We start from the raw sequence: 23,909 nt of genomic DNA, 5'->3' as shown, positions 1-23,909 counted from the left end.
GCATCTGATGCCTCTTGGTTCAGTGTCCAACAATAGTCAGCCATCATTGATGGATTCCAGTTGCCCTGATACCACTTTTCTGTGGTGTCCCATTGAAACATTTCATCATGTTTGCCACTGACCATCAAGATCAGCAAGGAATGTAAAAAATGAGCTTTTAATGAAATGTTGCACTTCATGAAAGGAACAGCGTGTGTGCAAATGGATTTTAGGTGAGTCGGAGGTTGCACAGGTCCCTCTTGACATCCCCTCCTGGATCCAGCAATAAGATGATGTTCAAGATGGCTGGGGGAAGTTCTGTTGCAGTGAATGGCTAGACCAAGTTTCGAAGCACATGTTTTCTATGTGGCCATTGACCCTATGAGAATGTTCATCCGCCCTTTGACAGGTCATTTTTAAAAAATCCTGCAGGGTGTCTAACTACCCTCCGCACCAGGCAAGCTAGTGGGGGAGCCGCTTTAGTCGCCGACCACCTGACCATGCGACAGGTAGTACTGTATTACCAGTAGCACTCAGACCAGTGACCTGGCATTGATTACAGTAAACCGGTGTGGACTCGAAGGGCTGACATGGCCTGTTTCCGCACTGTGAACGGTTATATGGTTAAGTATTGCTTGAAGTAACTTAAAGTATGACAGGAAATCACAAAAGTAGATTATATCTAAAAGACAGTACATGACAGGAAATGTTTAAGGTGATTTTCGTGATCAGCAGCCCAAAATCCATAAAATACACCCAAAAGTATTCAGGAAGGAAAATCTTTGTTGTCTAGTGTAACTAGTGGTGTGGTACTTAAATATAGTTCAACTCCAATTATCTGAAATGTTCAGGACCGGGCCTATTTCAGATAAACAATATTTTTGGATAACTGGTCATTTTTAAAAAAAAACAGCTCAGTAGCAATAGCAAATCACTTCTAACAGTGTTTAAACAAAAACAAACAACAAGCGAAGGCTTCTTAAGATTTTTAAATTCTCACCAAAAAAAAAAACAACCTGGACAAAATTTAAAAAAAAATGAACCTGTGACATCAGTTTGGCTCAGAAATTTTTTTGGATAACTAAGGATTTCAGATATATTCATTTATCTGAAAATCTTCAGAGGCGAAATGATGTCATTTCGGCTTTGAAATTTTTCGAATAAATGAGGATTTCTGATTTTTCTCACGGTTCCAAAGAAATTTTGGATAACTGAGGATCAGAGTTGTACTGTCCTTACCATCACAGAGTAATAGCAAGATTGGGGGGGTGGGGGGTGGGGGGAGGGTGGAAAGAAGGTGCACATCATCCTTGTCCAACATTCAGATAGTTTTGATCCCATCAATTTTAATCTGCTAATCTTATTTCTGAACCCTAAAACATGCTGCAAAAAGAATTTAAAGGAGCTCACCAGAAAGCATTAATTTGTATTTATTCATTGCAATCAGGAAATGCCAAATCTAAGATGAAAATACAATGAATTGAGATGTTCTTCTCCAGCATGTTGTGTGGCATTAATAGAACAGCTAACATTATTTTGCAGACACCTACCCTTCCTGTAACTGTTCATTGGCTGATTCCTCAGCAACTAAAATTTCATATTCTTCAGCTGCATACTTGTCCCAGTCAGAAGGTTCTGGACCATCACTGTCAATATCCTAAAAGAAACCAAATGCAACAGTCAACAAACATCCAGAGATTTAATCCTCCAGTTTTTTTTTTAAATCTATACACTTTATAGTCTACAACATGTCAAATGTATGCCAATCTTCCTAAATGAATAAACTATTAACCAATGCTTACCATTTCCATTATTTTGGAAATGTTCCTTTTGGAAAAAGCAATGCTACATATAAACAATAAAGTAAAGGTATAAAAAAATTAGATATTTAAGGATAAAAAAAAAATTATAGGCTGTATAAGGGTGTTACCCAATTTTTTTTCTGTAATTGATCAATATCAATGAATGATAACCACTCGAACATTGTCAATTTCCATCTATTGCTCAAGGTGAATTATTCTACAGCAGCCATTCTCCATCTTATTTTACTCATAAACCACCTGAGGCATTCCTTTACTTACTGCAGACTACCAATGTGGTGTGGGAGGTGCTGGCATGCTCAAGGCCCTTCCCAAATCACTGATGGGATTTTTGTTTTTTTTTGGTGGGAAAAATTTAAGGAGAATTTTGTTTTTTATTGTTAGAATTACAGCCTTGTTTTACGTATTGGTTACATTTCAGTAATATGCATCTTCTCCGCGCCACCACCTGCGGATCAGGTTGAGAAACATTGCTCTGTGGCTTTAAAGTTGGGATTGATTATGTTCTACCTTTGCTCCCCTTACTTCCCCTTTGCTGACAAGTGTTGACGATGCCACAGTTACAAAGATTGAACTGTATTCATTAAATTTAGACATGCAGCACAGTAACAAGCCCTTCTGGCCCACAAGCCCATGCATCTCAAATACCCTAAATTATCCATAAACCCCACATGTTTTGAAGGGTGGGAGGAAACTGGAGCACCTGGAGGAAACCCATGGGGAGAAGTACAAACTCCTTACAGAGAGTGCTAGATTTTAATCCCAGGTCAATGGCACTGTAATAGCATCGTGCTAACCGTAGGCTAACCATGCCTTTTCCAAATTAAAGAAGAGTTTTAGAATAACAAATTTAAAGAACAAAATGGACCACATCACTTAGAGCTAGGACACAAGGTGCATAGAGACTACCTGTGAGGACTTGCTTTGGATGGGTTGGGGTTAGCAGTGTGGCTGCTGCTTTCATTAACAGATCTAGATTCTTTGGTCACTCCTATTGAATATGATGGAAGCTGCTATCTCCTTCACTCCATGTTTGGCTGGGAAGAACTGTGCTGCCAAACAAAAAGGCAGGGGGAGGTGGGGGGGGGGGAATGGGAGCTTTCATCAGACCCAACAGTAAGTGATGAAAGAAACCACACGATCCTGGTGATTTGTTCACTAGAAATGGAGCCCTGAATCCAAATGGAGAGTAGCCATACCACTTGCTAAACCTGTCCAACACCAGCCCTCTCAAGCAACCTCTCCTCAAATTGTTCTCCTCCTAGCCACAGGAGAACTAATATCTGAAGCACATTTCCAGCATCTCAGCTCACAGCTCACAGCCTAACCAGTTACCTTTTTAAATGTACAGACAGGCCTTATCTAAGTGTTCAAGCAAGAGGACCAAGAGCGCTGTACCAAATTAGGGCTCTGCTGTAAATGCTATCAAGTGCAGAACCAGTGTGGTTGTAGCGAGCATTGCCATGATATTTGGATCCTCTTTCTCCTTCATCTTCCTCACTTTCAGGTTCTTCTATCAATTTATGGTTCTAAGACTTCAGCCACTTCTGCCAGCACTCATCCTTCATAGGTGAGTCTTGATAATGACTGTCAGCAGATTGATGGAATTTGTTTACATACTGAGCCATATGATCAACATTCTGATATATTTTTGCTCCATTATTGTTACTTTACATACTAGGTTGCCCCATTTATGGTTACCTTTTGCACAGCAAATGGATCTCTCTGCTCGTGGTCCAGATACTTCTCCAAGTTGAAACAGGTGTCATAAAAAATATGAGCCATTCGGCATCTCTTTAGATCTCTCATGGTTATTTTACCTGGAGTAATAACAGTAATAAAAATAATCCAGGAAAATGTTAGTAAATCTATGTATGACAGAAGGACTCATTTTGCATGTTCATATTTAGTTGAGAGAGTAGAAAGTTCAGAGGAATATCCCTTTTCTGTATGCAAGATTTGGCAGAAAGTAGAGTAGACAGTCAGAATTTTTTTCCCCCAGGTAGAAATATTACATGATCAGGGCCAATGGAAGCGTCTCAAGCACTTGAGAGTTCAAATCCACCATGGTTATGAATAAACTTTGTGGAGGTGATCTGACATAAAAATGCCCTGAAAGCATGAAACTAAACAGACAATCAATTACGAGTTGATCTATTGCAAACAGACTGGATGCCTGTCCACTCCATGTCATTGAGGAGGGATAGCTAAGGTAGTATGTCCCTGTCAATGCTACCCACATGCAGGGTATAAACATGTGGCAGTCCACTTTCTCTCCATCTCTCTTTAAAGGCCTGAACATCCTTAGGATATTGATTATCTTAAGAGGTGCCCAAATTGTAAGTCCCAAGGCAAATTTGTGCAGTAACATGAAAAAGTGAACTCAGTACACACTTTTCCTGCTCAACACTGGTTTATTTGTATGTAAATAGGTAAATGAGAGTGTTGTGAATATATAACAATGCCTTCATATGTGTAGTGTAAGCACATATATTAGTTAATCTGCATTGAAGTTTATACCCATGTTTTAAACCCCTGGTATCTCCCAGAGATTGTGATAGATAGCATTATCTTTACAAATCAGTTACAGCTTGGGTAACAACAGAATTAACACTGGCATGGACCTGAGTGGAGTGGGGTTTTTCAGTGCCTCTCTGCAGGGTTCTACTGCCCAGGTCTCATGGCCCACAGCTACGTATAGGTTTCAACTGCCTGGAGAATGGGGTTGGTGGTATTCTTTTTGCACCAAAGTCCCACAAAGGTCCAGCCAAAGATGGTAGCTCCCATGGACAGGTTATGGACTCCAGGGGAGCAGTAATTGGTGTGGGGTACAGAGCAGGAGAAAATTTCCCCCACCCGCTAAGGAGGAGGAGCTTGGGAGGTGAGTCAACAGGGAAGAGATCACAGCAGCTCACCAACACAACACTCTGCAGCCAAAGGACTCACATCATGCAGTACTGGGACCAGATTCATGGAGTGGTGATGGTGAGCAGAGTTCCTGAAGGGCATCCGGTATTGACAAGCTCCTAATTTCCACAGGGATTGGAATTTGGGGCTGAGGGAAATGATGGATGCCTGGAGCTCAAGTTCACTGCTGGAACTGACAGGAGGCTGCATGACTAATGAGCTTAAGGGCGAGCGAGAGGTGGGAACATCGAAGGAAGCGGAGGGATCCTTGGACACACAATCTCTTTGGAGGGACTGTCCTCTGCTTCTCTTTCTCATCTTCACAGTGCTGCTGGACTAGTGACATCTCCACACATGTCTTCATGGGGGAAAGAAATGAAAATAAATGATGGTGGTAAACAAAAACCTACAGATACTAGGGTCTTGTGCATAAAAGTGCTGAAGAAACAGCAGGCCATGCAGCATCCTCAGGAAGTAAAAGACAGTCGACATTTTGGGCCTGAGCCCTTTGCTTAACTCTCATGCATGCGCCAAACGAACTCCAATCTGTGAACCCACTGCGCATGTGCCTACCGATGACTCGTGCATGCTCACAGGAACCAAGATGGCTGCACCTAGCCTGCGGACCCCACAACGCCGACTAACAAGGTAAGTATGCAATTCTGACATATGCCCATTCTGAGAAATAACAGGTCATCCAGAATGGAACATGGATGCCTGTCGGGGAACACCTGTACATGACAATAAATGGAATTTTCAATCTACAAGATTGGCTCACTGATCATCTCCAAATTCACATCAACCATCAACAAGGGTAGTCACAACAAATGACTCTTTGAAACACTAAGCATTGCTAATTTAAGACATTTATTGCAGGGTCCAGGACTGGGGAGAGGAAAAAAACAGGCATAATTTCTCTGGGTAAATAGTGAGCAAATGTGAGCAGACAATAGTAATTTAGAGAAAAAATGGACAGACCATAGTACTATATGACAGAGAGATATGCTGATCTTGCAGTGTCACAATTTAACTGGGAAACAGGACAAAACAAAGGCTTAACATAGATACTTACACTTTTATAATCCAGCATATGGGGCCTTCAGAAGATGCAAGGAAATTAAGACATTTCTTTGATAGTTAAAGTTGATCCTCCACTTGGGAGTCCTTATTGAAAATGTAAAGGTACTGAATACTGGTTGTATGAGAGTATACAGGAAGGATATTCTACTGGTGTTTAACATTGAGACCTTTGTCATGCTTACTCACCCATCGATCCAAAGAAAGCCGAAATGATGCCTTTACACAGAAGAATGACATAAATTGAAAGATTTTTCAATCCATATCCATTAGAAACAGCAAAGAGTTGCAAGAGTTAAGGTACAGAGGGATTATTTCTAGGCTTAATGTGCATTTTAAGGATATAAATTTTTTGTATATTTGTATACATTCGTATATACTTTCATTGATTTCTTTTCGCGTGTGTATAAAATTAAAAAAAGTTGCAAGAGTGATGAGGAATCAAAGAACAATAAAAACAATCAGGGACAATATTGTGGTATTGAAAAAATTATGCAGACGTAAGTGTGTAAAAAAAAAAATGACCAGGATATTCACATGAATATTCATATAGCAACAAATTGTCCAATGCTAGAAATTTTACCCATCCACCTTTGATGGAAATACTCATGAGAAGCACCTAGTCCCATCTGTAACATCAGCTAATAGTTGTGGCTGACGACACAAGAGAGACTGGCATTACCAATTAGGCAAGGATTGGCCAAGATGATGAAAAGGGAAAGTTTATTCAATATCAGATAATGTGAATTTTATATTTTTGATATTTTAAAAAATCTTTTAAGGACTCTTGTATTGACTATAAGGGGAAAATCCAAACCAGTGTCACATTATTGAAATTAAAAAAAAATCAATCCAAGGAGAACCAGGCAAATTATAAATGATTGGAATCCTTTTGAAAATCAAGTGAAGCAACAAAAAAAAAACAATTGTGGTTGCAACGGAATCTTTAGATTGCGACTATTATAAACAGTCTTAACCAAGTAACTGATGATCGAAGAGTTTCCCTAACCAACTTCTCAAGATCCTTGGAGACGCACACTGAATGGTGGAGGAACTCAGCAAGTCAGGCAGCGTTTATGAAGGCAAAAAGATAATTGACACTTCAGCCCAAAACATCAACTGTCCATCGCCTTCCATGGGTGCTGTCTAACCACCAGCATTGTATGGCTCCCAGTATCTGCAGTTTCTCTTGTTTATCAAGATCCTTATATACCCTTGTGGATGGCCGCATTTTTCATTGTTATATTTGTCAAATCCATGAGCCTCATTATATGTGAGTGAAGAGAGGCTGCTATGTGGGTCATACTTTGACAGAAAATAGCCACACAGAATGACTAACCATCTTCCATCACACGAGGAACAAGATTCTGCAGGCTTAAAATTATTGTCAATAAATCCAGGAAAACCTTCACGTGACACTGCCAATGATGTAGCAAGACTTCACTGGTGAATCTTCAGGGGTCATCTGGAGCTCCTGTTGAGGTCCCCTCGACTTCAGAGAGACTGGACTCAGACTAGGAGACAGTTTCATTCAGAACCTTAGCTCTGTCCGCCACATTAGCAAGGATCTCCCATGTCATTCCCCACCCCATTTTCATGCTGACATTTGGTCAATGGGTTCATGCACTGCCAGATGAGGTCATCCACAAAATGGAGGAACATTGAACAATACTGTCTGGGCACAGTCCAACCAGATGGCATTCACATTCACTTTTCCTGTTAGCCCACCAATTCCCCGCCCCTCCTCCCCAGCCCTTTTCTCCTTTCCTCAAGATTGGTCTCTTTTCCTTTCTTTCTGTCTCCTTTCCTTCAGTTCTGCATTCATACAGCAATCAATTCTCATCTTTCCTCTTCTATCTTCCTCTCTATCTCCAATAAGTGCCTTTTGTCTGTTGCCCTGTGCTCCTTCCCCTGTCCTTTCCTCCTTTCTCCCACTGCCTTTTATTTGAGCACCTTTCAGACCTTGAAGAAGGGCTCAGGCCTGAAATGTTGGTTATAGATCTTTACCTCCTATGGACGTTGCGAGACCTCCTGAGTTCCTCCAGCATTTTTGTTTCTATCTTTATCTATTACTTTCACAACTTCATGTTTTATAAGATCATCCTTCATGCTTCTATATTCCAATGAGTATGATCTCAGTCAACTCATAAGCTAGCCCCCTCATTTCCAGAATCAACCTGGTGAACCTACTCTGCACCACTTCTGAGGCCAGTATATCCTTTCTCAAGAAAAGAGACCAGAACTGCTTGCAGTACTCCAGCTGCAGCCTCACCAGTGCCCAGAACAACTGTATACAGAACCTCCCTGTTCTTATATTCAATCTTTCCAGCAATGAAGAACATCCCACCCACCTTCTTGATTGCCATATATTTCAGCGTATATGTCGACCCCTATTTTCAGCCTTATTTTAAGGGTTTTATGGTATATCTGGTGTATGTCGACCCCAATTTTCTGGATGCCTGAGTTGGCCCGTTGACCAGCGTACAAGTTGACTCCCAAAGATCATGATGCCCGAGATGGGCCGTTGACACCAAAGATTGCGTGGATTGATCTGCTGGGCACTGGTTAGAGGCGACTGCTATCATGGAGGGTCCATCGACACAACACAAGTCACGACAAAAGTATGAAGCAAGTTTTCAGTTGAAAGTAATAGAAATGGCCAAGAAAACCAACTGTGGTGCTGCAAGAAAATTTGACGTATACGAGAGGTAGGTAAGAGATTGGAGGAAGAAAGAAATGACTTTAAGAAAAATACCAAAAAGCCAAAAGTACAAGCCATGAAAGGACCAGGTTATGGTGAAGTTATTGTGCATGGCCAATAGTACTATGGTAATCTTCAAACACAAAATTAAACCCAAAACAAAATTCCCTGCAAGCATTTTTGTAAATTTTCATGAAAAAGAATGAATGGATGAAAATGATGTAAAACTATGGATAGAAAATATGTGGAACAGGCGGTTTATACAAAGAATGGAGTTTGCTGGTCTGGTATTTAACTGAGAAGACTAAAAGTAGATTAGCATTACATAATACTAATGTGGCGGTTATCCTGGGTGGTTTGATATCGATATTGCAACCTCTCGATGTCTGCTTGAACAAGCCATTCAAAGACCATGTGCACGAGAAATGGAATACATGAATGTCGAGTGCAGAAAAGTCGTTTACAAAAGGCGGGGCAATGCTTGCTGCATCACTTGATATGCTGTGTAACTTTTTGGAACAAAGTTAAAGTAGAGACTGTGATAAAATCGTTCAAAAAGTGCAGTATCTCCAGCGCAATTGATGGAACAGAAGATGATCTGTTATGGGACACTGATGATGAAGTTGAAACCGCCTCATCAGATATAAACTAGGAGCCATATGATGACTGTTTAAACAGTGAGATTACGGATGTGCTTGCTGCCATCTTTATCTCAGACAATGATAGCGAGAGTGATTTTGAAGGGTTCTATATGTGTTGCTGCCTTCAGACGATAGTGATTTTGAAGGGTTCTATATGTGTTGAGGTTTTCAATGAAAATCTGTTGCAGTTGGGTTTTTCTGTGGCTTTTCAAGGGTCGACTTACATGCCGAATCGGTGCAGATTGGATCTTGAGCTGAACTTAAAGTCTCAACAGGAAGTCTGGCATATAAGTCGACCCCCATTTTTTGAGAGTTTCTTTGGGTTTCACGACTTGAGTTATATGCCAAAATATATTTTAAGGGTTGCAGGTACCTGCTGTATCTGCAAACCAACTTTTTGCAGTTCATTTACAAGTACTCCCATTGTCATAGCCTTACCTGTTTAATTCTTCTGAGGAAGTGCAGTCACTGTTGCACCTTCCTGACAAGTGAGATGTTCAGTGACCAGTACCACTAGTTAAGCGAACTCCAAGGAACTCGGTGATCTCTCTCTCTACTACCGAGTCGCTGATGTGTAATGGAGGATAGTCGTTCCTGGTTCTCCTGAGTCCACGATCATCTTCTTTATCTTAGCCATGTTGAGACTCAGGTTGTTACTCTCACGAGATTTTCCACCTCTTCTCTGTAATGTTCTTGATGAGGCCGACTACTGTTGTGTCATCTGCAAACTTGATGACAGGGTTGGAGCTGGATCTGACATTGCAGTTGTGGGTCAGTAGCATGAACAGGAGTGGGCTGAGCACACAGCCTTGAGGTGCACAGTGCTCAGTGTGACGGTGCTCAATATCCTGCTACCAACCCAGACACACTGTGGCCTTTCTGTTAGGAAGTCCAGGATCCAATTACTGAGAGGGGTTTTGAGTCCCAGCAATTGATGCCTGTTACAGAGACAGGTGTCAATCATACCTTGGACAGGTGTCAAGAAGAGTGCAGCAACCTGCCTTAATGACTATTGACCAGTAGTACTTACATCAACAGTGATGAAATGTTTTGAAAGGCTGGTGATGAGGTGTATCAGCTCCTGTCTGAGCAGTGACATTCTAATTCACCTATCGTAGTAACAGGTCTACAGCAGATGCCATCTCACTGACTCTACACAAAGACCTGGAACACTTGGACAGCAAAGATGCATATATCAGGATGTTCTTTATTGACTACAGTTTGGCATTTAATACCATCACCCCCTCAAAAACGATCAGCAAACTCCAAGACCTGGAATTCAACACGTGTAATTAGATCATAGATTTCCTCACCTCCAGACTACAATCAGTGAAGATTGATAAGAACTTCTCCTCCACCATCTCCATCAGTACTGCAGCACCACAGGGCTGTGTCCCTAGCTCCCTGCTCTACTCACTTTACACCTATGACCGAGTGGCTTGTTACGACAATAACACCATCTACAAATTTACCAATGATCCCACGGTAGTGGGTTGTAAAAAGGAAGGGGATGAGTCAGAATACAGGAGAGAGATTGAAAACTTGGCTGAATGGTGCATCAACAACAACAACCTTGCACTCAATGTACCAAAACCAAGTAGCTTATTGTTGACTTCAGGAAAGCCAGATGTCTACAATCCAGTGATCATTGAAGATCAGAGGTGGAGAGGGAGAGCCAGTGATTGGGGTTCAAATTTAAATTTTGTAAGTTACGGGAATGACCTGATTTAAATGAACTTTACATAATTAAGGACAATACTGATTTTATTTTCAAATTACTTTACATTTTGCACTCTCTTTTATCATTTAAACTGTGTTTTCTTAATGCAGGTGTATTAGTTAGGCAAGGCAAGAGTGTCTCTTGGTCAACTGAAAATTTGCCTCTCCTCAATCCCCCTAAGTGTCAGATAGGGAGGATTTTACTGTACTTCCTTCAGGAGAAAAGTGTTGAGGAGAAAGTACAGTCTGCAATAATAAATGGCAATTTGTGAAGACTTATAGTCATGAAGTAAATTGAACATCAAAGCACTTCAGAGATGTACACAATGACAAATGTGTTCCAAAAGTGTATAGAGGTGAGCAGGCAGGAGTCAACTGTGTGATGAATCAATTTGTTTTGGTTCAAAAAGAAATGGCAATACATAGTTAAGGAGGCCCAATTGTCTGACAGACTCAACCTATAATTACTGTTTATATTATAATTATGTATTAAAACTTTTACGAAGGAAAACAGTCTGATATTTTGCGTGTAAAAATTAAAGAAGGTAACGTGGGTATGTAATGTGATGACCTCGTCATGTGCTTGATATAAGCATGGAGTATTTGTGTGTAATGAAGCAGAACCCTGTACTTTGAAGCTTCTAATTTCTCTCAGGTTATTACAGGTAGCATAGACCAGCACCAGAGTCTGGCTCACAGGCCACTTTCAAACACAGTACAAACATAACATTGTTGAAAAACTGGTTTAAAAACAACCAAGGAGCAGAATGCTTTCAATTACTCTCTGAAAGAGTAATGCAGGTTCCTGGAGGTCTATGGACAGACAGACATTCTGATCAATTGTAGAACTAACTGACAAGAATTGAAAACAGGACAATTAGAATCCCTCAAATCCGACTGTTTTATTCTGCAGTAAGGACTTGTAACTTTTAACTTCATTACTTTAGACTACCCATATTTCCCATTCACACACATTTGATGTAAATTAATAGTTTTTTTGCCAAAATAAAGGAGACATACGTGTAATACAACAATTATGTATTTTAAAAAAGCATAAAGAGGGCTAATCATTCGTAGCATTCTCTAATTAGTTAATGCCTGTTCTTCAGACCAGCGTTCAAAGGAGAAAAAACACTAATGCAAAACTCTTTTCACACCATGACATTTGACTTTTCATTTTCTGAAGTGCATTCCCTTAAGGGTGTTGTCCCCTGATGAAAGAATAGGATCAAAGACAAACTCTAGCGATGTATTTGTATTTACATACCCTCACATTTTGGCTTCACCAGATCCAGCATCTGACAGAGGAGATCATGGAATGGCAATGGCTCAATACCCATTCCCTCCATCCGTTCACATTGTTCTTCATAGAAGTATTCTAGTTCATACATGGAGAGCACTCCATCCCCATCAATATCCATGGCCCGAAACCAGTATTCCATGCTAAAATTAAATGGAAACAAGTCCTTACTGCTTCATAATTGTGTAAAGTTGTCGTTCACTTACCTCAAGAGTCAGAAATATATGGGTTCAGGTTGCAGTCAGACTTGAACACAAAAGGTTTAGACTGATATTTCAGTGCAATACTAAGAGAATACAACAATGTCAGTATGTAACTTTTTGGACGAGATATTAAGCTGTGGTTTAATCTTTAGGAAAGCTTAAATAGAACAGAACAGTAACAGGCCCTTTGGCTCACATGTCTGTGCAAAACACGTTGTCCAAATCAAACTGCTACTTGTATCTGATAGATATTTCTCCATCTCCTTCTTATTCATTTGTCTATCTAAAGGTCCCAGAAATGTTATTACAGGTACAGTACCCCGCACCATTTCATCAGATGCAAGGGTCGACAATGAGATAGACAACAGACTCGCCAAGGCAAATAGCGCCTTTGGAAGACTACACAAAAGAGTCTGGAAAAACAACCAACTGAAAAACCTCACAAAGATAAGCGTATACAGAGCCGTTGTCATACCCACACTCCTGTTCGGCTCCGAATCATGGGTCCTCTACCGGCACCACCTACGGCTCCTAGAACGCTTCCACCAGCGTTGTCTCCGCTCCATCCTCAACATCCATTGGAGCGCTTACACCCCTAACGTCGAAGTACTCGAGATGGCAGAGGTCGACAGCATCGAGTCCACGCTGCTGAAGATCCAGCTGCGCTGGATGGGTCACGTCTCCAGAATGGAGGACCATCGCCTTCCCAAGATCGTGTTATATGGCGAGCTCTCCACTGGCCACCGTGACAGAGGTGCACCAAAGAAAAGGTACAAGGACTGCCTAAAGAAATCTCTTGGTGCCTGCCACATTGACCACCGCCAGTGGGCTGATAACGCCTCAAACCGTGCATCTTGGCGCCTCACAGTTTGGCGGGCAGCAACCTCCTTTGAAGAAGACCGCAGAGCCCACCTCACTGACAAAAGGCAAAGGAGGAAAAACCCAACACCCAACCCCAACCAACCAATTTTCCCTTGCAACCGCTGCAATCGTGTCTGCCTGTCCCGCATCAGACTTGTCAGCCACAAACGAGCCTGCAGCTGACGTGGACTTTTTACCCCCTCCATAAATCTTCGTCCGCGAAGCCAAGCCAAAGAACCCCGTATCTGAAACACTTGGGACCAAACATTGTTTGGTTTTTGAGTTTTAGTTTTTGGACAAAGCCAAAAAAATGCAAAATCAGGACAATCGGTGGTTAAACAATAAAATGAAAATTCACATGGAATAATGTTTAATATGTATCAAAATAACTTGTTCTCTGCCACTGGTCCCCGACACCTCCCCACTCCTGCCGCTGTTTACCAATTATGGTCCCCACTTCTGCCAGCGAGCCTGAGTTCCCCACTCCTGTCCAGGAGTCCGAGGCAACTTCTTCTATTGTCACCAAATGTGAGAATGGAGTCGCCGTCGCTGAAGACTTGGACCCAGCTCCATTTGGCATCTTCCAGACCAGAAGATTTTGGTTTTTTTAAACTATCTTTGTAATCAAACTGGCACCAACAGAACGTCAGAGCCCCACATGGGCAAGTCAGGTGTTGAATTTTTTTTCCCACTTGCAACATCATGTCAGCACTAAAAAAACTTGTTTTCGGAACTTTGGATATGGGTACTCGACCTGTATTGTATCTACTTCCACTACTAATCCTGGTAGCTCGTTTCAGGAATCCAACACACTCTGTGTAAAATATTTGAGTTGCACATGACTCTTAAATTTCCTTGATCACCTTAATCATTTCCTTAATCATGCTTGATCACCTTTCTAAATGTCATATTCTTGCTTTCTCCACATACCTCTAGACTATATGTGACCCAATATTATTTCTTTCTTCAGTATAATAAATTATGGCCTTGGATTTAGAGAATCCCACAGACTCATTATCCTCTCAATGAAGAAATATCTTCTGACCTCATTTCTAATTAGAAATGATTATGGGAGATTAAGCTTCGCGGAAATTGTCAATATCGCAATTTCCCGTAACCCTAATGAGCGTGAATAAAAAAAGTGACTCAAAATTTTTTTTTGTTTATATACTCGTTTCCCCCCACCCCCCACGTGAATTTCATTAGACATATTGTCCTTTTAGGTTAGTGGTTCTCAACCTTTTTCTTTCCACTCACATACCACTTTCAGTAATCCTTATGCCATCGGTGCTCTGTGATTAGTAAGGGATTGGTTAAGGTGGTATGTGAGTGGGAAGGGAAGGTTGAGAATCACTGCCCTAGACCCAAATGTTACTGAAATATTTTGCTTGAGAAAAATTGTCATTGGCACATTTCCTTTGGAGTTATGAAACCGTGAACATATCGAGTCAAACTTTTCTTTCCACCCACATACCACCTTAAGCAATCCCTTAATCACAGAGCACCTATGGCATAAGGAATACTTATAGAGGTTTGTGAGTGGAAAGCAAAAGGTTGAGAACTACTGTTGTAGGTAGTGATTTGCAAATTTTCTGAAGGAGAATTTTCATGACCTAAACTGCTGCAACATGGGAGCTGCCTCTGCTTTACCTTATGTCTTGATGTTGTTATCCTTGGATCTAATCTAGACCATCCAACCAGGGAAAGGTCTTCCCAGCATCCAGCCCTTCCAAAATGAGATCTCCTCTGCTGAACTCTTCTGAATACAAGTCTGTTCTCATACAACAGTTCCTCTGTTCCAGGAGTCAGCACTGTGAATCCTCATTGCAGTCTCTCTATGACAAGTATTTCTATTCTTAGGTAGGAGACCAAATCTTCACATAATACTTCAAATATCATTTCATCCATGCCCTGTACTCAAGACTTCTTGCAGTGAAAGTCAACAACCTATTTTCCCTTTAAACTGCTGGTTGCATCTGCATGTTTTCAATGATTAGTCTACAAAGACATCCTTTCATCACAGACATTTCCCAACCCATCACCATCAAATAATGCAATGCCTATACTTTTTCCTACTAAGTGATTCACTTGTATTGAATCTGGCATGCATTTGCTGACTCATTTGACTTGTTTATATCACTTTTATGTACCCTGCAGATGATGGTGCAGAAAAGGGACAGTTTACTGCCACCTACTCAAGGACAAAGAAGGATGTGCAAGAATGTCCACATTTCATGGACGACTAATAAAATCAAAAATGTAAAGACACAAAATGTAGGTAACTCCTATTCACAACCTTGTTAGAAAGATTACCTTGTGGGATTCTTCTTATCTTCTTCTGAAAGCAGAAACCATACAAAATCTGCATAGCTCATTCGACCTTCTCTCTGTACACAATTTCCCCTGAAAATTGAAGACAGTGGTGTCATATTTCCCAAATCAAAGCTGAAATTAATTCCCACATATTTTTCAAAAGACAAATGCAAAAGGTCAAAAAATAAAACACACTAACATTACTAACGCAATTTTAATGTCCAGGGCAGAAAAATTTGACCACCACTTTATGGGAGCATGCTCACCTGCAAATAAATTATCAATCTTTGCTTGTTTTCAGTTTTTCCATTATTATTTTTAGGAAGCTACAGAAGCTCGATTTGATACCACTGTATTTAGGGCTGGTGGCAGCTCTATAAAGCAGCCACTCTTTTCTATGGCTTGGCTTTGCGGACAAAGATTAATGGAGGGATAATGTCCACGTCAGCTGCAGGCTCATTTGTGGCTGACAAGCCCGATGCGGGACAGGCAGACACGGTTGCAGCGGTTGCAAGGGAAAATTGGTTGGTTGGGGTTGGGTGTTGGGTTTTTCCTCCTTTGTATTTTGTCATAAAGCAGCCATTAGATCCTATGTAATAACTGCTTCTCCCATGTCCTTGGAAAATCAGAGAAACATTCCCTCTGCAACTTAAAAAATCCATATAAAAATATTTTATCATTTCTTACTTTAAATTACTTAATGACTGTTTTAAAACAAAATGATTAACTTCTGCTTTTCAATGGTTACATTGTTTCATGTTGCAGAGTTGAAGAGTGTGGAAATAGACCCTGCTATCCACCGTATCCATGCTGACCATCCAGAACCCATCCACATTAACCTTATTTACTAGTTCTTGGTCTGCAGCCCATGCCTTGGTAGTTGAAGGATCAGATGTTTCTTGAATGTTGTAACATTACCTGCCTCTACCATCTTCCCAGGTGGTGTGTGTTCCAAATTGCAACCTGTTCTGTATGGAAAAGATCTTCCTCAGATCTCCTCCTAATTTTTACTCCTCAACTTAAATCTATGCCCAACAGTTTTTGACACCACTGCATGGAGATAAGTTTCTTAGTATCAATTCTGTCTATCCCTGTCATAATTTTGCATTCCTCTAACAGGACATCTTTTGGCCTCGAGAGGTAAAACACTGAAGTCTGCAGACACTATGGTTGAAGTAGAAACACAAAGCTGGAGAAACTCAGCAGGTAAAATATAAGATAAAATACATAACCAATGTTTCGGGCTTGAGCCCTTCATCAAGGTATGGAAAAATGTCAGCAGGCGTCTGAATAAAAGGGTAAGGGGGGGGGGGGAAGTGTGGCCGCAAAGACAGGAGGTAATAGGAGGAGAAGGGAGGGAGGGCACAGCAGCAAGCAAGGGGAGGAGGAATGGCTTAGTGAAGAGAGGAAAGAGGGTGGAGAGCTGACAGGAGGAAGGGAAGGGATGGGGAAAGGAGTGCAGGTTAGCAGAAACCAGAAAAGTTGATATTCATGCCATCTGGCTGGAGAGTACCTCGACAGAAAAGGAAATGTGCAATTTACGGGTGGTCTTGGTGGGATAGTACATGAGGCCATGGACAGGCATGTGAGTAGGGGAGTTTGATGTAGAAATGAAATGGTTGGCCACTGGGAGGTCTCTGTCACTGTTGTGGACAAAGTGAAGATACTCAGCGAAGCGATCTCCCAGTCTGTGCCTTGTCACTCTGATATAGAGAAAATCACAAAGGGAGCAACGGATGCATAAATCAGTCCTGTGGATATACAAGTGAAGTGTTGCTTCACTTGAAAGGCCTGTTTGGGGCCCCAGACTATGGCGATGGAGGAAGTGTGGAGGCAAGTGTGGCATCTTTTGTGGGGAGGGCGATTGGTGGGGAGGGACGAGTGCATGAGGAAGTCACGGAGAGCGCGGTCCCTATGGAAGGCAGAGAGGGGAGGAGAGGGGAAGATGTGTCTAGTAGTGGAATCCTGTTGTGTCAGAATTCCAGAGGATCATATGTTGCATGTAGAGGCTGGTTGGGTGGTAGGTGAGGACAAGGGGAATCCTATGTTTGTTGCATCTGGGGTCTTGGGGCTGCAGGACTGAGTTGATGGGTGTGGAGGGAAAGCCACATTGGAAGAAGCTGATATTTGGGAAGATCTGGACTGGAAGACCTCATCTTGGGAACAGATGCAGCGGAGATGGAGAAATTGAGAGAAAGGAATAGAATCCTTGCAGGGGACAGGATGTGAGGAACTGAAGTCGAGGTAGTTATGGGGGTTGGTGGGTTTGTAATATATGTTGGTGAAAAGCTTGTCTCTCAAGATGGAGAAAGAGAGATCCAGGAAGGGGAGAGTGTTGTCGGAGATGGACCAGGTCAGTTTGAGATCAGGGTGGAAGTTAGCTGTGAAGTGAATGAAGTTGACAAGTTCATTGCGGGTGCATGAGGCACTCCCAATGTAGTCATCAATATAACTGAGGAAAAGTTGAGGGGCCTTGCCTGTGTACCTGTGTAGGCTTGCAGCATGGATTGGTCCACAAAGCTCACAAACAGACAGGCGTAGCTGGGACAAATGCAGGTACCCGTGGCTACTCCTTTGATTTGGAGGAAGTGAGTTGAGTTAAAGGAGAAATTGTTTAGAGTGAGGACAAGTTCTGGCAGAGGACGACGATGTTAGAGGATAACTGGTCGGGTCTCTGGTCCAGAAAGAAGCAAAGTGCTTTAAGATCTTCTGTATGGCAGATGGAGGCATAAAGGGATTGGACATCCATTGTGAAGATGAGGTGGTCCAGTTTGGGGAATTTGAAGTCACTGAAGAGTGAGGTATTGCGGATGTAGGTGGGGAGGGATTTGACCAGGAGAGAAAAGATAGAGTCAAGGTAAAACTAAACTAGTTCAGTGGAGCAAGAACAAGCAGAAACAATGGGTCTACCCAGGTGGTTGGGTTTATGTATCTTGGGTAAAAGGTAGAAATGAGTAGTGCAGGGATGGGAGACAATGAGGTTGGAGGCCATGGAAAAGAGGTGACCAGAGGTGATGAGGTTGGAGACTGTGCCTTAATGTGCCATGGTGGGGTCCTGTGGGAGGGGTCAATAGGAGGAGGTGTATGAGAACTGTCGTCTGGCCTCAGCAAGGTAGAGGTCAGTATGCCAGACCACAACAGCACCACCCTTATCTACGGGTTTGATGGGGAGGTTGGAATTGTTGCGGAGAGAGTGGAGGGCAAAGTGGAGTCTTGTGGAGTGAGTGGAGGGCAGAGATTTCACCTTTCAGCCTCCTCTGCTTCATTCCCAAAACTTTATCATTAGCTTGCTCAAATGACACAGTGCAGCTCTACCACAGTAATATTCTCAATTTTGAACTAACTAAATTAAAATAGCTTGTAATTATATAAAAATTAAAAAAATAAAACTTACCTTGTGACTGCGCCAGAGAATATCCTTTCAATAATTCTATTGGAGATGGCTATGGAGAAATAAAAACAACAACTTTCTTATTTTGAATGATATTGCCAATAACGATGGGCATTAAATTCTGAGGCCTTGATCAACGCATGAGGTGCTGAAAAACATCTCACCATCACAGCTTCTGCTAAGGCAGGAAACCCAACAGCTGGTCTATTTTGGAACTCGAGAGACAGCAACTGCAATTCACATCTGCATTACACATCTTGGCTGTGTGCAAGATGATAGGACAAAGGAGACTTTGCCCTTTTCTAGTTTTAATGCATTTTAAATTTAGCAAGCAACATTAAATCAAGAAATCAGTGATAATGCTCCTGACTCTAATTAATTTTGACAGCATGGGCTCCCTCAAATAAATCCTCACAATTAATCTTAATGACACAGCATTAAGGCTGACATTTTGAACTTACTTTCACTAAAAACCTCTACTAAACCTTTGTGCAAACATTTTAAGCATTGGCCTTGTTATTTTTTTTAAAACCAAACAGGATCATTTTACTGATCTTATGATCGGGTTAGAGGTTATACTATTTACAAAGGTTTTCTTTTTTCAATTAGTCTTTTAGAATCAAATATAAGGGCTGGAATGATTTTGCAAGGCTGTCCATAAGCAGAGTTTCTGGAAAAAGAACAGAAGGCACTGTTTAACATGTCAGGTTTGATCAGGTTTTATCTGATAGCAATAGTAGACATAAGAAAAAAGAAAGGGAATTAAGGGTAACACTCCCAATATTTCCTGAAATTTAGCAGAGAGCTTTGATGAAAAACCATGATGAAGCGAGTTCAAAATGTCAGGCAATGATGCTGCAATCATAAAGATTAAACTTGAGGATTTATGGAGATATCCTGTACAGTCAAAAGCAATTGAAGCCACAGCTATTATAACCGATTTCTTGATGAACAGTTACTTGATAAAATCAGAATGCATTAAACCAGGAAAAGAACAATTATTGAAAACCAATTATTTTTTTTAAATCGTTAAGTATTTTCCAGAAGTGATTTTCTGTCTACTTTCTTTTGTGCTTTTGGTAATTTTAAACCCTATTATTAAAAGATGTTTTATTATTTGGATTCATATTTTGCTTCCCAAGAACAGTTGCACACAGATTCATGCCCAGTCAGTAGCCAATCTTCCTTCTCTATCCTTCTACTCCTCTTTCCTGACCAAGATCCGAATCAGCCTTCCATTCTGCCTGCTGCATATGCATTCAATACCCCTTTGCCATCCTCCTGGCATTGATACCAGGTTCAGAGATGACTTACCGCATTAATTCAATCATATTATTCTATTATTACTACTAATCATTAACTACAGCCCTGACTTCCACATAATAGTGCCAAATAAACTCATCCTCAAACTCTGTCAGCTTGGTCTCAGCACCCCTCTCTGCAAATGGATCCAACATTTCCTTTCTCACAGGCCAGAATCTGTGAACACTGGTAACAGCATCTCCTCCTCGATAGACCTCAACAGCAGTGCCCTACAAGACTACATACTTTGTCCTCTACTCCACTCCCTTTACATCCAAGGCTGTGTGGCCAAACACCACTCCAAATCCACCATTACATTTGCAGGTGATACTACCATCATATATCGGATTGCAAACAATGACAAATTAGAATATAGAAGGGAGGGAAGGACTAGCAGCTTGGTACCAGGAAAATAACTTCTCCCTCAACGTCATCAAAAATCAGGAGCTGGTTATAGATTTCTGGAAGAGGGGTGGAGTTCACTTTGCTGTTTGTTTCAATCGTGCCGAGGTGGAAATAGTAGATAGCTTCTTATTTCTAGGAAATAAATATTTCCTGTGACCTGTGTTGTCTCTCCATGTTGATGTGACAGCTAAGTGCATCAGCACCTCTACTTCCTCAGAAGCCTGAGGAAGTTTGGAACATCATCAGTGTCGCTCAACATCTTGTACAGATGCACCACCAAAACCATCCTGTCAGAGTGTATCACTGTGTGGCATGGGAACTGATCCACTCAAGACTGCAAGGAATGGAAGAGTGTAGTGAATGCAGCTCAGACCATCACACAAACTTCTCCTTTCCAAACACGATCAATTTCTCCCACTCTCTGCCTTGGAAAAGCAACCAATGCATTAAAGTGACTCATTCCACCCTAGCCACTTTCTCTTCACCCTCCTACTGTCAGGAAGAAGATTCATACATATGAGATGACATACCATCAGATTCAAGGACAGGTTCTACCATTACCTCACATCAGTAATAATATTGCCTTTGTTCTATACTAACTGATCTCTCTCTGTAACTCTTGTAATGTAGATAAATATTGGGAGAATTTGATAAAATTAGAGTAGGTAACATATATAGACACATTTTAAAACACATATTAGTAACATATTTAGTAACATTACACATATTAGTAACATATTTAGTAACATTACAGAAACCATGGAGAATGCTATGCACATTTCACAAGTAGCTGCTAATTGAAATGATGTCATCAAATGAATTGACTAGAGACAGTAATCTGTGTTGAACATTTTTACGAGGCTTCTGACCTTTCTGCAAAGTGATGGGAGCAAAATATTAACTCCTATTGTTTGCTGGTGGGGGTTTTGTTGCAAGTGAGAGAGTCACATGGACTTTCTAGCAGTTGGAAGATGGAGAGAGAGAGAGAGTGTGTGTGTGTGTATGGCTGGAAGTGCTATCTGTCTGATGTTTCTCTTGGAATGAGTGGAACAGAAAGGAACTCTGTGATAGCTTGAAAGAAAAAGGTTATCATCTGGAGAACCCTGATGGGGAAAGTTTCATCAGCAAGACATTAAGGTAACTAATGGTGGTATCTCAGTTGTGGAAATCCTGGAACAACAAATCTCTCTCTGCAAACCTCCAAAGATCCTTCCTGAGCAGTAAACATTTACCTTTCGAGCACCAAAGCCTACTGAACATTATACATGTTAAATTCTGTGCACACTATAAGAATTGCCTGCAACCAGTGAACTTGGAAGAATGAGACATGAGATTGAACTGTTAACCAAAGAACTTTTCTTAAATTTACACACACATCATACACGTGGGCTTAGAATTAGAAGGGGGTTAATTTGGATTAGTTAAATTAATAGAGATAAGTTAAAGTTTGATTCTGTTTTCATGTTTAAAGATAATTAAAAACAACTTTTGTTTAAATAACTACTTGTCGTGGTGAGTATCTATTGCTGATGGATTTTGGGGTCCTTTGGGCTCGTAACATTCTGCATTCTGTTTTTCCAGTTGCACTAAGAATGGTTAACTAGCTGGATTGCTCACGAAACAAACTTTCTCAGAGCACCTTTGTACGTGCAAAAATAATCTTGAACATCTCAGGCTCACATATGGGAGTTCGGGAAAAACTGATGCTCTCAAGCATGCTGCAAGCTAAAATTAGAGTTACTACTTTTGTAACTTAACCTTAAAAGAGTAAAATCACCTCATATTACAACTAATAACTGTCCAGTAATCAACTTATTATCAAAAATTGTTACTAAAGGACAGTATCAAATACAATTTTTAATCACTCATGCTGACCAGAGGCAAATGAGTGATCTCATGCAAGGTTTTGATGACCAGTTGCTGTACGTGTGATCATACTTTGAGCTTGACTCATTATTGTCAGAATGGGCAGAGAAAAGTGAGTTTCACAGTTGGAAAACATTGCAATACTTAAATTACCATATTTGATGGCATACAATATTTACAGGCATATAAAGCCCCCCCATTTCAGCAGGGAAAATTATGATTTTTGTTAGTGTATTTACGGGTAAGCATTTAATGTTATTGAAATATGTAGCTACAGTATAGCAGAAAAAAACTTGGACAAAACACAAATAGAACAGGAAAACACTTTTTAATAATACTGCTGTAATTTACAAGATAAATAAAAGCAGCTTAGCTATAGCAGAAAACATTTTATAAAAACAAACTACTACTGTCAGTCCTCATGCTGGACCCGTTGCCCTGGTGAGGGGGGGCAGCAATGGGACCAGTGCAGGGATGAACAGTGGGGAGCCAGGAGTCTCCCAACAGCCTGTCACCAGCCCCCACACTGATCCCACTGCCAAGCACCCCCCAGACAGCCCGCTAGCATCCCCCAACGATAGATGGCAGTGATGCTAGTGAGCTATGTACCGATAATGATCTCTGTCGGTGTTACTCACCCTAATTTCAACTTCACATATAAGACCCAGAAGAGTATTCTTGATCCATTTTTTTGGGAAAAAAAGGTGGGTCTTATATATAATCAAATATGGTAGTTAAAATGTTCTCAGTGAGATTTAAAAGGTATACTAATACATGCAATTATTACACAGAAAATCTAATAGACAAAATTCAAGACATATTGCTTCACTAACCATAGGATTACTTACCATGGTCATTGTGTCTGGCCAAGTCCTTCTGGTCAACAAAGAGGTCATGGTCAGTGTCTAGTTCCCAGAACTTACAGTAAATTACATAGAAATGCTCGTAAGAGAAGTAGTCTGTAATTTGGTTAATGTCATCCTCTTCCTCTAGGAGGGCAAGAGTCTAGGAAAACCAAACAACAATAGGTGAATGTTAGAAAGTAGGAACATGAGCAACAATTGGATTTTTTCCCCCAGTATTACACTGATCCTGGATGGCTTGCACACTTTTGAGTTTAATCAGTAAAAGTAAGGAACTGGTAACAAACTGCAAAACTCCTGCCAGCTGAGAATCACCAGCAAGAGGGGCAAGTCATCTCCGATGTCTACATCTGCATTTTAGGGTATGGAAGGAAGAGATGAGCTGGAATATGATGACCCTGTATCAGCACTGGTCTCACCTGGGGTCCTGGGGGAGGGGGTGGGGGCGGAAAGCACAAACATCCAGAGCTACGAAACCAGATGCTCTGCATGTGAATGGATTCAAGCTTTACCTATTAAAAATATTCACTATTGCTTCAATTATTTGCCAAGGTGCTGGAT

General features: G+C 41.1%; 1 protein-coding gene across 9 annotated transcripts in view; it reads right to left on the bottom strand.

Moving 5' to 3' along the window:
• The window catches only part of ppp2r3a (protein phosphatase 2, regulatory subunit B'', alpha), a 315,951-nt gene that overhangs the window by 12,168 nt on the left and 279,874 nt on the right, over window positions 1–23,909 (bottom strand). For all 9 annotated transcript variants that reach the window (XR_011344060.1, XM_069896596.1, XM_069896592.1 and 6 more), the window contains 6 exons: window positions 23,334–23,490; window positions 18,916–18,964; window positions 15,522–15,611; window positions 12,112–12,287; window positions 3,501–3,619; window positions 1,530–1,636 (listed from right to left, as the gene is read on the bottom strand). Coding sequence is in view for 8 of the 9 variants with exons in the window: in XM_069896596.1 (XP_069752697.1) it covers window positions 1,530–1,636; window positions 3,501–3,619; window positions 12,112–12,287; window positions 15,522–15,611; window positions 18,916–18,964; window positions 23,334–23,490 (698 nt within the window). In the remaining variant the exon portion in view is untranslated. The remainder of the gene's footprint in view (window positions 1–1,529; window positions 1,637–3,500; window positions 3,620–12,111; window positions 12,288–15,521; window positions 15,612–18,915; window positions 18,965–23,333; window positions 23,491–23,909) is intronic.

This window comes from Narcine bancroftii, chromosome 9, assembly GCF_036971445.1.
Source record: "Narcine bancroftii isolate sNarBan1 chromosome 9, sNarBan1.hap1, whole genome shotgun sequence".
NCBI lineage: Eukaryota > Metazoa > Chordata > Chondrichthyes > Torpediniformes > Narcinidae > Narcine > Narcine bancroftii.
Note: the sequence above shows the minus strand (reverse complement) of the source record. Positions and strands in the feature narration are given on the sequence as shown.